The sequence below is a fragment of the Arachis hypogaea genome, chromosome 15 (genome assembly GCF_003086295.3).
Source record: "Arachis hypogaea cultivar Tifrunner chromosome 15, arahy.Tifrunner.gnm2.J5K5, whole genome shotgun sequence".
NCBI classification, from domain to species: Eukaryota; Viridiplantae; Streptophyta; class Magnoliopsida; order Fabales; family Fabaceae; genus Arachis; species Arachis hypogaea.
In genome coordinates, this window is record NC_092050.1 from 12,838,790 (window position 1) to 12,855,484 (window position 16,695).

The 16,695-nt window shown below is 34.9% G+C and overlaps 2 protein-coding genes across 2 annotated transcripts; one reads left to right on the forward strand and one right to left on the reverse strand.

Moving 5' to 3' along the window:
- Window positions 1-2,323: 2,323 nt before the first annotated feature.
- Window positions 2,324-3,706, reverse strand: LOC112749519 (large ribosomal subunit protein uL2x). Its single transcript, XM_025797791.2, has 2 exons — window positions 3,144-3,706; window positions 2,324-2,798 (listed from the first exon to the last, which is right to left on the reverse strand). The coding sequence occupies exons 1-2, from the start codon at window positions 3,581-3,583 to the stop codon at window positions 2,453-2,455; spliced, it is 786 nt and encodes a 261-aa protein (XP_025653576.1). The 5' UTR covers window positions 3,584-3,706; the 3' UTR covers window positions 2,324-2,452.
- A 577-nt stretch (window positions 3,707-4,283) lies between these two features.
- On the forward strand, window positions 4,284-8,150 carry LOC112749520 (filament-like plant protein 5). The gene is made up of 6 exons (XM_025797792.3): window positions 4,284-4,465; window positions 4,973-5,112; window positions 5,214-5,391; window positions 5,499-7,053; window positions 7,208-7,268; window positions 7,541-8,150. Exons 2-6 carry the CDS (start codon window positions 4,987-4,989, stop codon window positions 8,000-8,002), a joined length of 2,382 nt encoding a protein of 793 aa, XP_025653577.1. The 5' UTR covers window positions 4,284-4,465; window positions 4,973-4,986; the 3' UTR covers window positions 8,003-8,150.
- Window positions 8,151-16,695: the final 8,545 nt, after the last annotated feature.

Sequence of the window (16,695 nt, forward strand, 5' to 3'; positions counted from 1 at the left end):
ATTGTTGTTAGTTTGATTAGAAGAAAAAAAAATAATTTTTGAAAAATAATAATTTACATTTTACTAAAAAAAAAAGAATGAAAATACATTTTTGAATAAAATACATAACACTCTAAAAAATAAATTCACCATGTTTTGAATATTTAAGAGATTAAGGAAAAAGATTAGCCATATTAAAGATAATTTCATTTAGTATTATTGTGCAAATATATTATAAATATTGTCGATTTACGAGTTAATATTCAATTTGACAACTAAAATTTGAGGTTGAATTCGAATTGATCCCTAAAATTATAATTAACTCAATTAAATTTTAAAATGTACAATAATAACTTGCATTAGTCTTTGAACTAATTCTAATAAGTAATGATATATTGATTTTGTACATTAATTTGTTAAGATTTGGACTCCTCTCTTAGGTTTCACGTGATTGAGATCTACTTGACCTCTTATAAATTTGACGGACTCCCAACATTTTCAAGAAGATGATAATAACAAGTTCAATTTGAAAATTTTGGAACTCTGGAGCAACTTCTAAAAACTCTAATAGGTCTCGATCACATGGAACCTGAGTGAAAAATCCAAATGCCAACAAGTTAATGTATCAAATTAATACGTCGTTAACAAAAATCAGTTCAAAGACTAATACAAATTACAACTACAAATTTTAGGAGTCAAATTAAGTATTAACTCCTCGATTTACATAACTAAATCAATTCCCCACACTTGGTACGGTTTACTTTCCAGGTTTAGTACGAAAAACATGAATTTGGATTCTCTAAATTTTTTATTTTTATTGTAGAGGGTAAAGTGTGATTTTTCACTCTTGAATTGTTTTTTTCTCATATTTTCCTCTTGATCCTACTTATGAAATAAAAGATAAAAAATCACACTTTATTCTTTAAAGTGAAATTCAAAATTTAGAGGATCTAAATCCCGAAAAATATAGAGTGAGCAGTAAGAGATTTCAATATGTTGATTTTTTTAATAAATAAAAAAAAATGTAGATTGAAGAATATTCACTAATTCGGTTATTGGTTCTTAGTTGCTCAATATTTTTTATTCAAAACCTTTTGTACGAGTTCTGCAGCACACTTGCAACAATTAAACACCAATGGTCTTTATCATTAACAATTGATTACATGGAAGGATGACTTACAGGTGAGTAGGTGACAATGGAAAGGATAAAATTTAGATTAATTCTAACTCTATTTACAAGTTGAAATTTCTATACAAATTCAACTCAGTAAATTCAACTTTATTTATACTAGTTTTTAGGAGTGTCTATGGATCGGATCGTATCCGCAGATTCGCGGTAAATATCCGCATCCGATCCGAAAATTGTGGATACGATCCGATCCGCAAATTGATCGGATCTTATCGGCACCCTTTGCGGATCGGATCGCGGATATCGGCTCTACATCCGCATATCCGATCTGCGGATCCGCGTATCCGATCCACGGATCCGCACTATAATAATTAAAAAATAAATAAATATATATATGTTTGGTATTATATTTACTTGGTTGTATGTTTTAGTTAGTAATTATTATTCATATATTATATTATTTTATTTTTGTTATTTAGAGAGAGTTTGATTAAAAATATTTTAGGAATAAATAAGTTTAAAAGTATAAAAGAAATATTTTTATCGAATTCTTTTACATAGAAATATGATTAAAAATAAAAGGTTTAATTATGCGGATATATCCGATATCCGATCCGCAAATGTAATAAATTATCCGATATACCCTACTAATTTTTAAGCTGGGGATCACCAAAAAAATAAATTATCTATCAATAACTAAAGATCTTTTGTAAATAAATTATCTATTAATAACTAAAGATCTTTTGTATTTAGTAAAAAGCCTTTAATTTAACATATTTTGACACCCCTAACTAGACTACCACAAACTATGGGGCATCCCCTTTTTTTCGCAGATGCTAGAGACGAGAAAACCAATTTAATGTGTTTGATTATTTTTTCTGGAAGCAAAAGAGTCAAGTGAGAACAAATTTCTTCTCCAGACCGACTACAATTCCTATCATATTGGGTAGCCTTTTCATTTTAATCCCGACTGATATGTTCCTAAACACAATAATTGCATTTAATAAGGGTAAAACTCCGAATATCCCTAAACTTTAAGCAAGTCCATGACATAATATACATGCTTGTACAATCTCTAACATATCAAGTAAGCAAAGCAGCCAACAATTTAACATGTAGATATCAAGTGACATGTAATTTAAGATTTAACATCTAACTGAAATCGCATAGTAAAAACAATAAACACGAATGAATATCTCTCAAACAAAAATAAAATAATGTCAATTAAAAGCTTCATATTTATGGGGGAAATGGTTCTCAAAATAGCACCCAAACAGTTTAACATAAACTATGAAAGAAACAAAATTTGGAAAGTTGCAATCAAAGAAAGTCCTAAAATTGTCTTCAAGTAGTCTTATCAGCCTTAGCAGCAGTTGCGGCAGCTTGACCCCTAAGACGACCGGTCCTCCTTGCAGCAATGAGACCAACCTTTTGGCCGGGCGGAGCATCACGCCTAACAGTACTGGCATGACCAATGTGTTGATGGTTACCTCCTCCGTGGGGATGCTCAACTGGATTCATAGCAACACCACGAACCTTGGGCCAGCAGTTCCTCTTGACCCTGAATTTGTGGTAAGCATTACCAGCCTTGAGGAGTGGCTTCTCAGTTCTTCCACCACCCGCAACTTGTCCAATCATGGCCCTGCATCCACTTGGCACAATCTTCTTTGAACCAGATGGGAGCTTGATCCTACAAACAAAAATGAAAAACACATATAACCACTTCTAATGGACCATGATTTAACTCAGCCTCCAATTAACAAGTCGATTAATGCTACAACTCAAATACACCAAAATCCATTTCTACCTTTCAAATAACTATACTAAAATGCATAGGTAACACAACAAATAAATATGTTAGCATCATCAGGGTTTAACTTAGAATTTTAACATTTGTACAAGCATTTCCAAACAATCACTGGTTTTGAGATATAGCTAAAAAAAAGCTATAAAATGATATTATAGTTAATACCTAGAACCAGAAAAATAACGTAAAATCCCAATTATATATCGAATGGTGGTTGAGAACAAATACCTAGAAGTGTCATTATCGGGGTTGTGGCTGATAACAATGGCGTAATCACCAGATGCCCTAGCAAAGACACCGCGGTCACCAACGTGGTGCTCGACGTTGCAAATGACAGCTCCTTCAGGGATGGATCTGAGTGGCAAAACATTTCCGACCACGAGTGTGGCCTTCTTCCCGCAGTAGATGAACTGGCCGGTGTAGATACCTTCAGCAGCAACGAACAGCTCCGTCTGCTTCTTGTACCTGAATGGGTGGCGGAAAGTGACCTTGGCGAGTGGGGCACCGCGGCCGGGGTCGTGGATGATGTCGGTCACCACACCCTTGAGGTAACCGTTGCGCTCGCCGAAGTCGAGGCTGCGGAACCTGGCGGCGCCCTTGCGGTGATGGGTGTGAGACTTGAAGACAGACCCAGCACCCTTACGCTGTGCGCGGATGACTCTACCCATGACGGAGAATCTCTCTCTCCTCCTCTCTGTATCTGCGGCTAAGGAAGATCGAAGGTGAATTAGGGTTTCTTGTGTGGTTTTTATATAGTACTTTTGCCATTAACTATAAAGTCCAAAATTGTTAAATGGGTTGGTGTAGCCTAATAGTTTTATTGAAATGCTATTGGGCTAGACTCTTAAGCCCAAAAATTTTGAGTAAGCCTAATCATATGTGTATTTTGTGAGTAAGCCCAAAAATTTTGTGAGTCAGCGATGCAATAATGAACTACATAATTGGGCAGTACGCTTTTGCAGAGAATAGAATATCTGTTGTTGTTGGAGAAAATAGTTAAAACATTATTTTTCGCTCCTCATTAAATTTGTTTGTTTTTGTTTGCTTTTGGTCCTGCCATTGATTTGTTTTAGGTTTTCAACTTACTTTGCATGTATGGGCCATACAACAGCCAGCTACAAGGACGGGGAATTGGGATCATACATGTAATGTTCCAGTTCCAATTCCAATTCCAATTCCACTGTTTCAAGCCGCATAAACGACACCAATGAACGAAGGAAAAGAAACAAAACGACAAAGTGAAATAAGGGGAAAAAATAAAAACAAAAGAATATTTTGTACCATTGAAATACGAAATTGCTTTGTTTGTAATGTAGTGGAGCTTTTTGTTTGTAATATAGTGGAGCTTTGTTGTTTAGTTAAAGTTTTGAAAATTTGTTTTTGTAGTGAGGTGGAGCCGCAGGAGCGTTTCAAACAGGGACCGCTTCACGCTCCTCTTCTCTTTTTCACACTTTGAAGAAGCAAAAACCAGCCAGCCATTAAAATCCGACCCCCCTCCATAACATTACTCAAGCTACACTCTCTCTTCTACTCTATTAAATTCTTCCGTAGTAAGTCCTACTATTACATTCTTATTCTCTATTCATTTCTCCTTGCCATGTTTTCAATAAGTTGGAACGAAATTTTATTTTATGAAATTTTTATATTACAAGATTTTTGAGTAATTTTTATATCATTTGAAGCATCAGTTTGGTTATCTCTCATGTGATCTAACCATAGAATCAGTCGCTGATACATTTATCACATGCATTTATCAAATTAGGTCTTTCTTCTTTTTTTTTTTTCTAATGGGAATTGCCATGACCATTATGGCATTCTGCCATTCTACTGTGACCTCGTTGACGTCAACTATGAAAAAATGGTTAGATAAATTTAGTTATTGTAAAAGATTTATAATCTGTAGTAGTGACAAGAATTTATATTATAAAGTGTAACTATTGCTACTTTCTTTGGTTTGATTAGATTTTATGATAGTAAAATGTGAAATAGGTAATGACTTAAGTTCATTCATGCATACAATATGCGTTAGCACTCAATTTGAGCATGTTGTGAGTCAGGTTGGAAATCTGAGATGGACCGGCGGGGCTGGCTCTGGAAGAAAAAATCATCTGACAAATCCAAAATTGCTGAGAAGCCAGGTTCTGAAGCAGAACCTGTTAGTTTTACATTGTCTTCTGTGGCAAATCTTGAAGATGAGGTCATTCACTTTTATTTCATAAGTAGACAGTAGCTAAATGGCTTATCATCCATAATATGAACATGTTTTTACAGTGTTTGTCCCCTTTTTTTTTAAAGCAGGACAGTGGCAAGAATAAGAACTATGTTCAAATATCAATGGAGTCATACACACATATGTGTGCATTGGAGGATCAAGTAAAGGCTTTGGAAGACAAGCTAACAACAGCTTATTCAGAATTAAATAGCAAAGATAATTTAGTTAAACAGCATGCAACAGTTGCCGAGGAAGCGGTCTCAGGTAATAATTTTTAATAAATATAAAATTTTCAGCTTTAGCGGTTGAAACGACTAAAAACCATTCATTTTATAATAAAAAGGATTTATTCAACATTCTATGCATTTTAGGGTGGGAAAAAGCTGATGCTGAAGTAGCTTCATTAAGATGTCAACTTGAATCTGTCACTATCTCAAAGCTTGCTGTTGAGGATAGAGCATCTCACTTGGATGGTGCTCTAAAAGAATGCATGAAGCAGATAAGAACTGTTAAGGAAGATAGTGAGCAGAAACTGCAAGACTTGATCCTTATGAAATCCCAGCAGTGGGAAAAAGTTAAGTCAGAGTTTGAAGTGAAAATAGATAAATTGGAGCAAGGACTTCGTTGTGAGGCTAGTGAAAATGCTGCTCTTCTTAGATCCCTGCAAGACAGTTCGAATAAAATAGCGAGACTGAAAGAAGAAAAATCTGAAGCTGAGGCTGAAGTAGAGTTTCTAAAGAAGAATGTTCAGTCATGTGAAAAGGAAATAGCTTCACTGAAGTATGAGTTACATGTGATTTCCAAGGAGCTGGATATCCGAAACGAAGAGAAGAATATGATTATGAGATCAGCAGAAGTGGCAAGCAGAAAACATGCAGAGGATGTTAGGAACATTGCCAAGATAGAAACTGAATGCCAAAGACTCCGTGGTCTGCTGCGAAGGAAGTTACCTGGACTGGCCGCATTGGCTCAAATGAAGCTAGAAGTGGGGATTCCGCAACAAGTTATCAGCACACCCTACCATAGGAAAACTTGTTTAAAAGCTGATGGCATGCAAGAATCTGAGTTTCTTGCCAAAAAGTTGGAGGCATTGGAAGAAGAAACAAAGACATTGAAAGAAGCTTTGGCCACAAGTAATGCTGAATTGCAGGCTTCAAGAAACTTGTATGCCAAAACAGTTGGCAGACTAAAGACCTTAGAAGCAGAGATACAGTTTTTTCACTTAGAAAACGTTGCTGAAAAATCAAATTTGGCAATCAATTTTGGAAACTCATCAAATAGAATTTCCAACAAAATACCAAGCCTCGCTTCTATCTCTGATGACGGCCATGAGGAGCCAGAAAGTCCTGTTGAGTCAAGTGCAGCCTCAACTTGTGACCTTTCTGAAATCAAGAGAGTTACAAGTGTTGGTAAATTTGAGAAAGAAAAGAGTGAAACTATCATAGAACTGATGAATGACTTTCTGGAAGTGGAGAAAATGGCATGTTTATCGGACAATAGCAATGTAGCTCTTGGCATTACTAGCAAAGTTAGTGACTCTGATGGAACAGATAAACAATCAGATAAAGCTTCTAAAGTTGAAGAGACTGATTATATTCCAGAGAAAAATGACAAGGCATCCAAACATGCTGAACACATGCAAGATCTGAAGGAAACAAAGCTGATGTTCCAGGAAAAGGAGCAGCTTCTTGCTGAACTGAAAGAACAATTGGCTTCATCTCATAAATCATACAACTTGGCTGAGATTCAGCTGAAGTGTATGACAGAATCCTATAAGTCACTTCAAATGCATGCAGAATATTTAGAAGCTCAAAATAAGATTCTGCAAGAAAATATAGAGGAGCTAAAGAATGACCTTGTGGAGCAAAAGAAATGTCATGATGATGCCTTGGTGAGGCACAGAGCCATTGAAGAGAAAATGCAAAGGTTAATTCTGATCCCTTGAACCTTAATCCAGTAAAAAATTACATGCAATCTAATAAATAATGTAATACAGTAATTCCCCTGTAAGTTTAGCATGTAGTTTCTATTGTGTGTAAACTATCTTGAGTTGAACTTCCATCGTCTTTTTCACATGAAGGGACAAGTGCTTAGTTTGTGGATCCAATTTGGGAGCAGATAATGGCATGACTACTGGGAAGGTATGTACATGTCAAAGTACCTGCAGTCAAAGTCAATATTGCATTCTTTTCTATATCAATAAATAGTAGTACTCATACTCTCCTAACTTGAAGTTTGATTGCAACTTGCAGCACATTTTTGAAATATTATGATTGATTTGCTTTTTATCTCAAATATTCACATTACTCAACATTAAACACTGTGGACATGACGTGTCCTTATTCTCAGAAACACCATTGCTTTGATGCTACCAATTCCTTTGAATTTATCTTTGATATGTTCATGGCATCAGGATATGGAGCTAGCAGCAGCAGAGAAAAAGCTGGCAGAATGTCAAGAGACTTTGTATACTCTTGGTAGGCACCTGCAAGCTCTGTGTCCTCATATTGAGATACCTATATCTCATCTCGGTAAAAGGCTTCAAACGAATGACATGTTGGTTAAACCAAGTCATGGCTGGTCGAATTCTAATGTGTCCAGTAACTCGAATGAAATTGAACAGGCTGAGGCATCTAGATGTAGTGTTCCTTCCGAGATTCAAGAAGTGAATGTCGAGTTTTCATCGCCTAACTGTCGATCCACACCGTGTCTTTCAGACACTGAAGGCTGCTTTTCTGTGAACTCTTCAATAGGGTCAAGCAAGCCCGGTTATATGCTTACCGAATCGAATTCCTCTTGTTCTGCCTCTGCTACAGGGAAGCATGCACATGGATTCAGACATTTCTCTTCTTTAAAAGGGAAGAATGCTCACTAGCATTGTTTGTTACTTCCTAAATCCTAGGTATTAATCAGAGGGAGCTCCCCGATGATGTTGTATATAGTAAAAGGTTTTGGAGATTGATGTTTCTGTTTTTAGTTCAATTATATTTGAATTTAGATAAAGTTTAATTTTCACTCTAGCACTTATATTTCTTGAACCACTTCAGTGTTTTAAGCTAAGGCAAGTCCTCATATTTGGATTAATATTGAAAGTTACTAGCAATATATAGGTATAAATAATTTATGTTGTGATAAAATTAAATTGAATGCCCATTAATATGGGCGGTTGATTTTTATTTCCAATATTGAATGAAGTTGAAAAGCAAACTTCATATGCCTATATATAGAGAAGCAATCTTAGAAATGTTACGACACAGCAATAAAAACATTTCATTCTCTCTCTTTTACTATAATATTCTTCTCTTTACACACTGCTAATAAATTCTCTCTCTCTTTATCTTTTGTTTAAACTATAATATTTATAATATTAGTAAATAGATAAATTATTTATATTATAGTGATATAAGAGCATATTTATATTTCTCTATTGTATATTCTTTATTTATTTTCACAACACGTTATCAGCACAAGATTCTGATCAAATTTTTAAGAAGACGCAGGTAACAAATTTTCATTATGTCGAAACTCTCTCATCTTGAATTCAATGTTCTTGATATATTTGGAAATAATTATTTATCATGGATACTAGATGCTGAAATTCATCTTGATTCAATGGATCTTGGAGATACCATTAAAGCTGAAAATAATGCATCCCAAAAGGATAAAGCCAAAGCCATGATTTTTCTTCGTCGTCATCTTGACGAAGGATTGAAAAATGAATATCTCACATTAAAAGATCTTGCAGATCTTTGGAAAGACCTTGAAGAAAGGTATAATCATCAAAAAACGGTGATACTTCTTCAAGTTCGATATGAGTGGACGCACTTGCGTTTACAGGATTTTAAATCCATAAATGAATATAATTCTGCAATGTTTTGAATCACCTCACGAATGAAATTATGTGGAGAAAAGATAACTGACAATGATATGTTGGAGAAAACTTTCTCGACCTTCCATGCCAGGAATGTGCTCCTGCAGCAGCAATATCGAGAAAAAGGGTTTAAAAAATATTCTGAATTAATTTCTTGCCTTCTTGTTTTGCTGAACGCAACAATGAGTTGCTCTTAAAAAATCATGAAGCGCACCCAGCTGGCGCTGCCCCATTTCCTGAAGTAAATGCGGCAAATTACCCCAGAAGAGGTAAATGGCAAGGTTTTAATAACAAAAAAAATTATAGAAGGAAAATGAATTATATTCAAAAGAGAAGATCTCACGAAAGAAATATTAGGCAGAATAAATCAACAGAGGATAAGTATTTTTGTTGTGGTGGAAAGGGCCATTGGTCACGTACCTGTCGTACCCCAAGGCACCTAGTCGATCTTTACCAAGCATCTTTGAAAAAGGATGACAAAGGAAAGGAAACAAATTTTGTTTCGAATGATGCTGAAAATTCCACCACTCATTATGATGTATCTGATTTCTTTAAGGATCTTGAAGGAAATATTGGTCATTTGATCAATGATGGAATAGTTTAAAATGTGGAATTGTTATGTATCCATGTAAATAAATAATGTAAATAACTTATTGTTAAGTTTTATTTTTTATGTATTTAAGTTTCAAATGTGATGTATATAAATAATGAAATATTAATGTTCATGAATTTAAAATCATTAAATGAGTCAAATTTTAAAATAAAATTTCAGTATATGACATTATTTTTATGTACAGTATTTTTTAGAAAAATAATTCCAATCAAGTATTCAATTTAACTGTGCATACTACTCATTTTATTATTATTATTTGTCTTTGAAGAAAATGGCAAGGATATATAATGAAGATGTATGCCTTGCGAATAGTGCAAGTTCGCACACCATTCTCAAAAATGATATATATTTTACCCATCTTGTGCCAAAAGAGGAATATGCTAATACTATTATTGGCTCAGGCAATGTGATAGAAGGCTCCAGAAGAGCTATAATTTTGTTTCATGGAGGAACAAAATTTATAATAAATAATGTATTATTATCTACCAAGTCCCTGAGGAACTTGTTGAGTTTCAAAAATATTTGCCGAAATGGATATCATGTTGAGACAATGAATGAGGGAAATCATGAGTATTTATGTATCACAACTCATGATTCAAATAAGAAAGTTATATTAGAAAAATTACCCTCACTTTCATCTGGGCTATATTACACCAAGATTAGTGCAATTGAATCACACGCCATTGTAAACCAAAAGTTTACTAGCCCAAATGAATTCATAACTTGGCATGATAGATTGGGTCATCCAGGAACAACCATGATGAGGAGAATTATTAAAAACTCTCATGGACATTCACTAAAGAACCAGAAGATTCTTAAAACTAGTGAATTTTGTTGTGTTGCATGTTCTCAACGGAAGTTAATTTTAAGGCCATCACTAGTAAAGATTGGATTTGAGTCCCCTGAATTCCTAGAAAGGATTCAAGGTGATATATGTGGACCTATTCATCTACCATGTGGATCTTTTAGATATTTTATGGTCCTAATCAAGGTTTTGAAAACCGGACCGGACCGGCCGGTCTGACCGGTCTAACCGTGAACCGGCAACAATCACGGTTCGGTTAGTATCTAAAAACCGCTAATTTAAAAACCGTTAATAAACTGCTGAACCAGCCGGGAACCGGACGGTCGGACCGAACCAAGGCCCGGCCGGTTTTCACTTTCCAACAAAAAAAAAAAAATAAATAAAAGACGCCTCCCTGACCTTGACTCTCTCTCTGTCTCTCTCACTCACCGAATCTGCTTCCTTCTCTCAACAAAACCTAGCCTCCAATGCCACTTTCTTCTTCAAGCTGTGTCACCGCCACCGCACTACCGCCGCCGTCCGCACTGCACCCATGGTCGTCGAAACGCGTCTGCTCGCCTCGCTTTCCCGTCAGTTTTGAGCTTTCGCGTCTGTTCTGAGCTTCCGCCACCTCTGTATCGCCGTGCTTCCGCCGCGGTGCTCCCTCTTCGTCACTTGGTCGAGCTTGCCTCAAGCCCTTTTTTTTGCTCCAGCCTGCTGTTATCACCATGCTTCGGCCTCTGTTTTGGCTGAGCTTACGCCAGTGCTCAGCCCTGATCTGAGCTCCCTCTCCCTCATCTGAAATGCTGAATCTCTGTTGTTCATGGTTTTTTTTAAGTAATTTCTTGCTTATCTGTTTTGAGTTTTCTTAGGTTTCTTGCTTATCTGTTTTAGTTTTCTTAGGTTTTTTTCTTAGTAATGATTTTCTTAGGTTTTTCTGTGGTGAGCAATTTAGATTATTTTATTTTACAGTAATTATGGAACTGTTTCTGTTGTTCAGATGTATTTTTTTATTTAATTATTCAGTGTTGTATTTATTGTTATTGATGATTGTTGCTGTTTGTTCTTGATGGTTTTGATTGGTGATGTTTGTTCACTGCTATATTTATTCTTATTGTTCTTGATTGTTGCTATTTTTTTTCTTGTGCTATTTGTTTTCTGAGTTGCTATTTTCATGTTTTTGCTATTTTTCATGTTATTTTTTAATGACTATTTGGTTTCTGGTATCTCTGAAGATGTTGATTGCTAGCATCCTGAAATCTTGAAGCAAGAAGTAATGTTTCCAAAACCTGATAGTTATGAGCCAACCATAGAAGGAGCTTTACCAACAAATAATATCTGTTCAATTTTTATTAATGGAACCTGCAGACTTGAGTCTATGGATATCTCTGATTTAGCAGAAATCATATCTTTTCTTTTCACATACCAGAACTCTATTGGAAACAACAATAATCATATTGTACCCTTAAAAATTGCTATTACAATCTGTTGACTGCTTACATGAAGTATCTGTCTCTGGTTGCACATTTACTTTGTGCTTGAGTCTTGTTCAAAATACCTCGTGTTCAAGAAATGAGTTCAAACAATTGGTAGCTCAGATGCTAATGGTCATATCTGACTTGTTGCGAGAAAACAATGTTTATTTAATTTAGTGTCATCACTGCCCTGCTAATGCTAATGCTAATGCTTGGTTACTGAATGTTCTGTTTTGAACTTTTGATATGTTGTATAATGTACTGATTTTGTTGTTTTTAATGTTTAATTTAGTGTCATCACTTCCTTGCTAATGGTCTGGTTAATTTAGTGTCATCACTGCCTTGTTAATGCTAATGCTTGGTTACTGAATGCTCTGTTTTGAACCTTTGATATGTTGTATAATGTACTGATTTTGCTGTTTTTAGTGTTTCATTTAGTGTCATCACTTATCACTGCCTTGGTAATGTTCTGTTTAATTTAGTGTCATCACTTCCTTGCTAATGCTAATGCTTGGTTACCGAATACTCTGTTTTGAACTTTTAATATGTAGTATAATGTACTGATTTTGCTGTTTTTAGTTTTTAGTTTAGTGTCATCACTGCCTTGCTGAATGATGTTGTTAATGTACTGGTGTTACTGTTTGAGTGTTTTGATAATGTACTGGTATTGCTGTTTTAGTGTTTTGATAATGTACTGGTGTTGCTGTTTTAGTGCTTGCTGAATGATGTTGTTAATGTACTGGTGTTGCTGTTTTAGTGTTTTGATAATGTACTGGTGTTGCTGTTTTAGTGTTTTATAATGTGTTGCTATTTCATTGTTGCTGTTTGATAATATACTGGTGTTACTGTTTTAGGGTTGCTGATGTACTTTTTGATCTTTTAAGATTTATATTAGACTATAATTATATTTTAGGGTGTTTAATTATAATTTATTTATTATTTTATTTTAAAACGGTTTTTCTGGTTGAACCATCGGTTAGACCGGTTGGATCAATGAACCAGTGAACCAGTGACTAGAGCGGTTCGATGACCGGTCCGGTTCTCAGAACCTTGGTCCTAATAGACGCATCTTCGAGATGGTCACACGTGTGCTTATTATCTTCTCGCAACCTGGCGTTTGCGAGATTACTGGCTCAAATTATTCGATTAAAAGCACAATTTTTAGAAAATCCAATCAAAGTAATTCGTCTTGATAATGCTGGTGAATTTACTTCCTAAGCTTTTGATGCATATTGTATGGCTAATGGAATAAGTGTTGAACATCCAATAGCTTATGTTCACACACAAAATGGGTTAGCAGAATCACTTATTAAACGCCTCCAGTTAATTGCTAGACCCTTACTTATGAGAACAAATCTCCCAACCTCAGTTTGGGGGCATGCTATTTTACATGCCGCAACACTTATTTATTTGAGGCCAACGAGTTACCATCAATTCTCTCCTATGCAATTAGCTTTTGGCCAGCAGCCAAATGTTTCCCATTTAAGAATATTTAGATGTGCGATATATGTTCTCATTACACCACCTAATCGCACCAAAATGGGACCCCAAAAAAAATTAATGATATATGTTGGATATGATTCTTCCTCTATAGTGAGGTATCTTGAGATACAAACTGGAGATGTATTTAAAGCCCGATTTGCGGATTGTCATTTTGATAAATCAAAGTTTCCAACATTAGGGGGAGAGAATAAGCTTCCTGAAAAGGAACTTAGTTGGAATGCATCATCATTGATGCATTTAGATCCTCGATCAGGACAATGTGAATTAGAAGTTCAAAAGATTATACATTTGCAAAGAATAGCAAATGAATTGCCTGATGCATTTTTCGATACAAAGAGGATAACCAAGTCGTATATACCAGCAGAAAATGCTCCAATTCGAATTGATGTCCCAGTTGAACAAATTGCCACCGAAGCAAATACACGCCAGAAGCGTGGCAGGCCTGTCGGTTCCAAAGACAAAAATCCTCGAAAGTGAAAAGAGGTAAATAATATTCCTGTTGAAAGAGACATAGTAGAGACACTTGCAGCTGTCCAAAATTCTGATATAGTTTTAACGTCAGAAGACGTTCAGGTACCTGAAAATTGTGAAAATGACGAGATCTCGATAAATTATGTCTTTACAGGAGAGAAATGGGACCAAAATAAGACAATTGTTAATGAAATATTTGCATATAATGTGGCATTAAATATCATGCATGAAAGTAAGGATCTTGAGCCAAGATCAGTCGAAGAGTGTCGACAAAGAAATGATTGGCCAAAATGGAAAGAAGCCATGAAGGCTGAATTAGACTCACTTGCAAAACGTGAAGTCTTTGGACCTGTAGTCCATGCACCTACAGATGTAAAACCTGTTGGATACCGATGGGTATTTGTGAGAAAACGAAATGAGAAAAATGAAGTTGTGCACTACAAAGCCCGACTTGTAGCACAAAGTTTTTCACAAAGGTCCGGTATAGATTATGAAGAAACGTATTCCCCTGTAGTGGATGCGATAACATTGCGTTATTTGGTCAGTTTATCTGCATATCATAAACTACATATGCATTTCATGGATGTGGTAACAGCCTACTTATATGGTTCATTAGATCGGGATATCTATATGAAAGCCCCTGAAGGACTAAAGATATCTAAACCATCCAATGAATATTCGCAAGGGTTATACTCAGTCAAATTGCAAATATCTTTATATGGTCTAAATCAATCTGGACGAATGTGGTATAATCGTCTTATTGAGTATCTGACCAAAAACGGATTCAAGAATGATGATATCTGCCCATGTGTTTTCATAAAGAAATCTGCATCTGGGTTCATTATAATTGCTGCGTACGTTGATGATTTAAATATTATTGGAACTCCTGAAGAGATTCCAACAATTATAAAAACTCTAAAAGAAGAGTTTGAGATGAAAGATCTTAGAAAGACTAAATTTTGTCTCGGCCTGCAGATCGAGCATACAAAAAATGAGATCTTTATTCATCAAATAACATACACAGAAAAGATCTTGAAGAGATTTTATATGGATAAGTCACATCCATTAAGTATCCAATGATCGTAAGGTCTTTGGATGTGGAAAAGGATCAATTCCGTCCTAAAGAAGAAAATGAAGATATCCTTGGTCCTGAAGTACCATATCTTAGTGCCATTGAAGCACTAATGTATCTTGCTAATAATATGCGACCTGACATATCATTCACGGTGAATTTACTAGCAAGGTATAGTTCCTCTCCAACTAGAAGACATTGGAGTGGAATCAAGCAAATGTTTCGATATCTTCATGGAATGGTTGATATGGGATTGTTTTATCCCTATGGATCCAAGTCACAACTAGTTGGCTATGCAGATGCCAGATACTTGTCTGATCCACATAAAGGGAGATCTCAAACAGGATACCTGTTCATATATGGTGGTACAGCTATATCATGGAGGTCTACAAAACAGACGATAGCAGCAACCTCTTCTAATCATGCTGAAATACTGGTGATTCATGAAGCTAGTCGCGAGTATTTTTGGCTGAGGAGTATGATTCAATATATTCTGTCATCATGTGGACTGATTGATCATAAGATAGCTCCAACTGTCATGTTTGAAGATAATACAGCATGCATTGCTCAACTTAAGGGTGGATATATCAAAGGTGATAGAACAAAGCATATTTCTCCTAAATTCTTCTTCACTCATGATCTTCAAAATCAAGGGACAATTGATGTCCAACAGATCCGTTCAAGTGACAATCTGACAGATTTATTCACAAAGTCACTCCCAAAATCCTCTTTTGAAAGATTGGTACATGAGATTGGGATGCGCCGATTTCGAGACATCAACTGATGTCGACAAGAGGGGGAGATTGTACTCTTTTTTCCTTGGTCAGGTTTTTTTTCATTGGGTTTTTCTTGATAAGGTTTTTAATGAGGCAGTCTCCAAGGATATTGTACTCTTTTTCCTTCACTAAAGCTTTTTCCCATTGGATTTTTCTTTAGTAAGGTTTTAATGAGGCATAATCTTAAATGGGCATTCAAGGGGGAGTGTTGTGATAAGATTAAATTGAATGCCCATTAATATGGGCGGTTGATTTTTATTTCTAATACTGAATGAAGTTGAAAAGTAAACTTCATATGCGTATATATAGAGAAGCAATCTTAGGAATGTTACCACACAGCAATAAAAACATTCCATTCTCTCTCTTTTACTATAATATTCTTCTCTTTACACACTGCTAATAAATTCTCTCTCTCTCTCTCTTTATCTTTTGTGGTTTTAAACTATAATATTTATAATATTAGTAAATAGATAAACTGATTATATTATAGTGATATAAGAGCATATTTATATTTCTCTATTGTATATTCTTTATTTATTTTCACAACAATTTACTATTTATCGTATAAAGTATAAACAATAATGGAAGCTGATATAAATATAACCAAAGAACAATACTAGAGAATCAAAAGGGTATTAACAAAAAACTAGTCAAATACATTTTGGTGAATCCAAAATCTCTACGAGTTAATATATATGGATGTTTTTTCTGCTAAGTATCAGAATGTTTCTTTTTCATACTAAATGGATGTTCTTTTATATATTTTTCGAATTTTTTTGTATTGCAAATGTAAATGTCTCTATTTCTTTAAGAATTTTATATTTTTTTTAAAATTTTATATATTTAATTATTTTTTGCTAAAATATAACTGAATATTTCTTTTGTTAAGTATTAGGATGTTTTTTTTTTCATATTAAATGAATATTTTTTTTTATATTTCTATAATTGTGTAGTTTGCAGTCTCTTTAATCATCAAAACGGCACCTAATATCCCAAAACGCAG

What these genes read in the sequence shown, in the direction of transcription:
- LOC112749519 (XM_025797791.2), bottom strand. Translation starts at nt 3,583, where the DNA reads ATGGGTAGAGTCATCCGCGCACAGCGTAAGGGTGCTGGGTCTGTCTTC. An exon ending in CCCGATAATGACACTTCTAG is followed by an intron (nt 2,799 to 3,143) that starts GTATTTGTTCTC and finishes TTTTGTTTGTAG; the next exon opens with GATCAAGCTCCCATCTGGTT.
- LOC112749520 (XM_025797792.3), top strand. Translation starts at nt 4,987, where the DNA reads ATGGACCGGCGGGGCTGGCTCTGGAAGAAAAAATCATCTGACAAATCC. An exon ending in TGGCAAATCTTGAAGATGAG is followed by an intron (nt 5,113 to 5,213) that starts GTCATTCACTTT and finishes TTTTTAAAGCAG; the next exon opens with GACAGTGGCAAGAATAAGAA. An exon ending in ATTGAAGAGAAAATGCAAAG is followed by an intron (nt 7,054 to 7,207) that starts GTTAATTCTGAT and finishes TTTCACATGAAG; the next exon opens with GGACAAGTGCTTAGTTTGTG.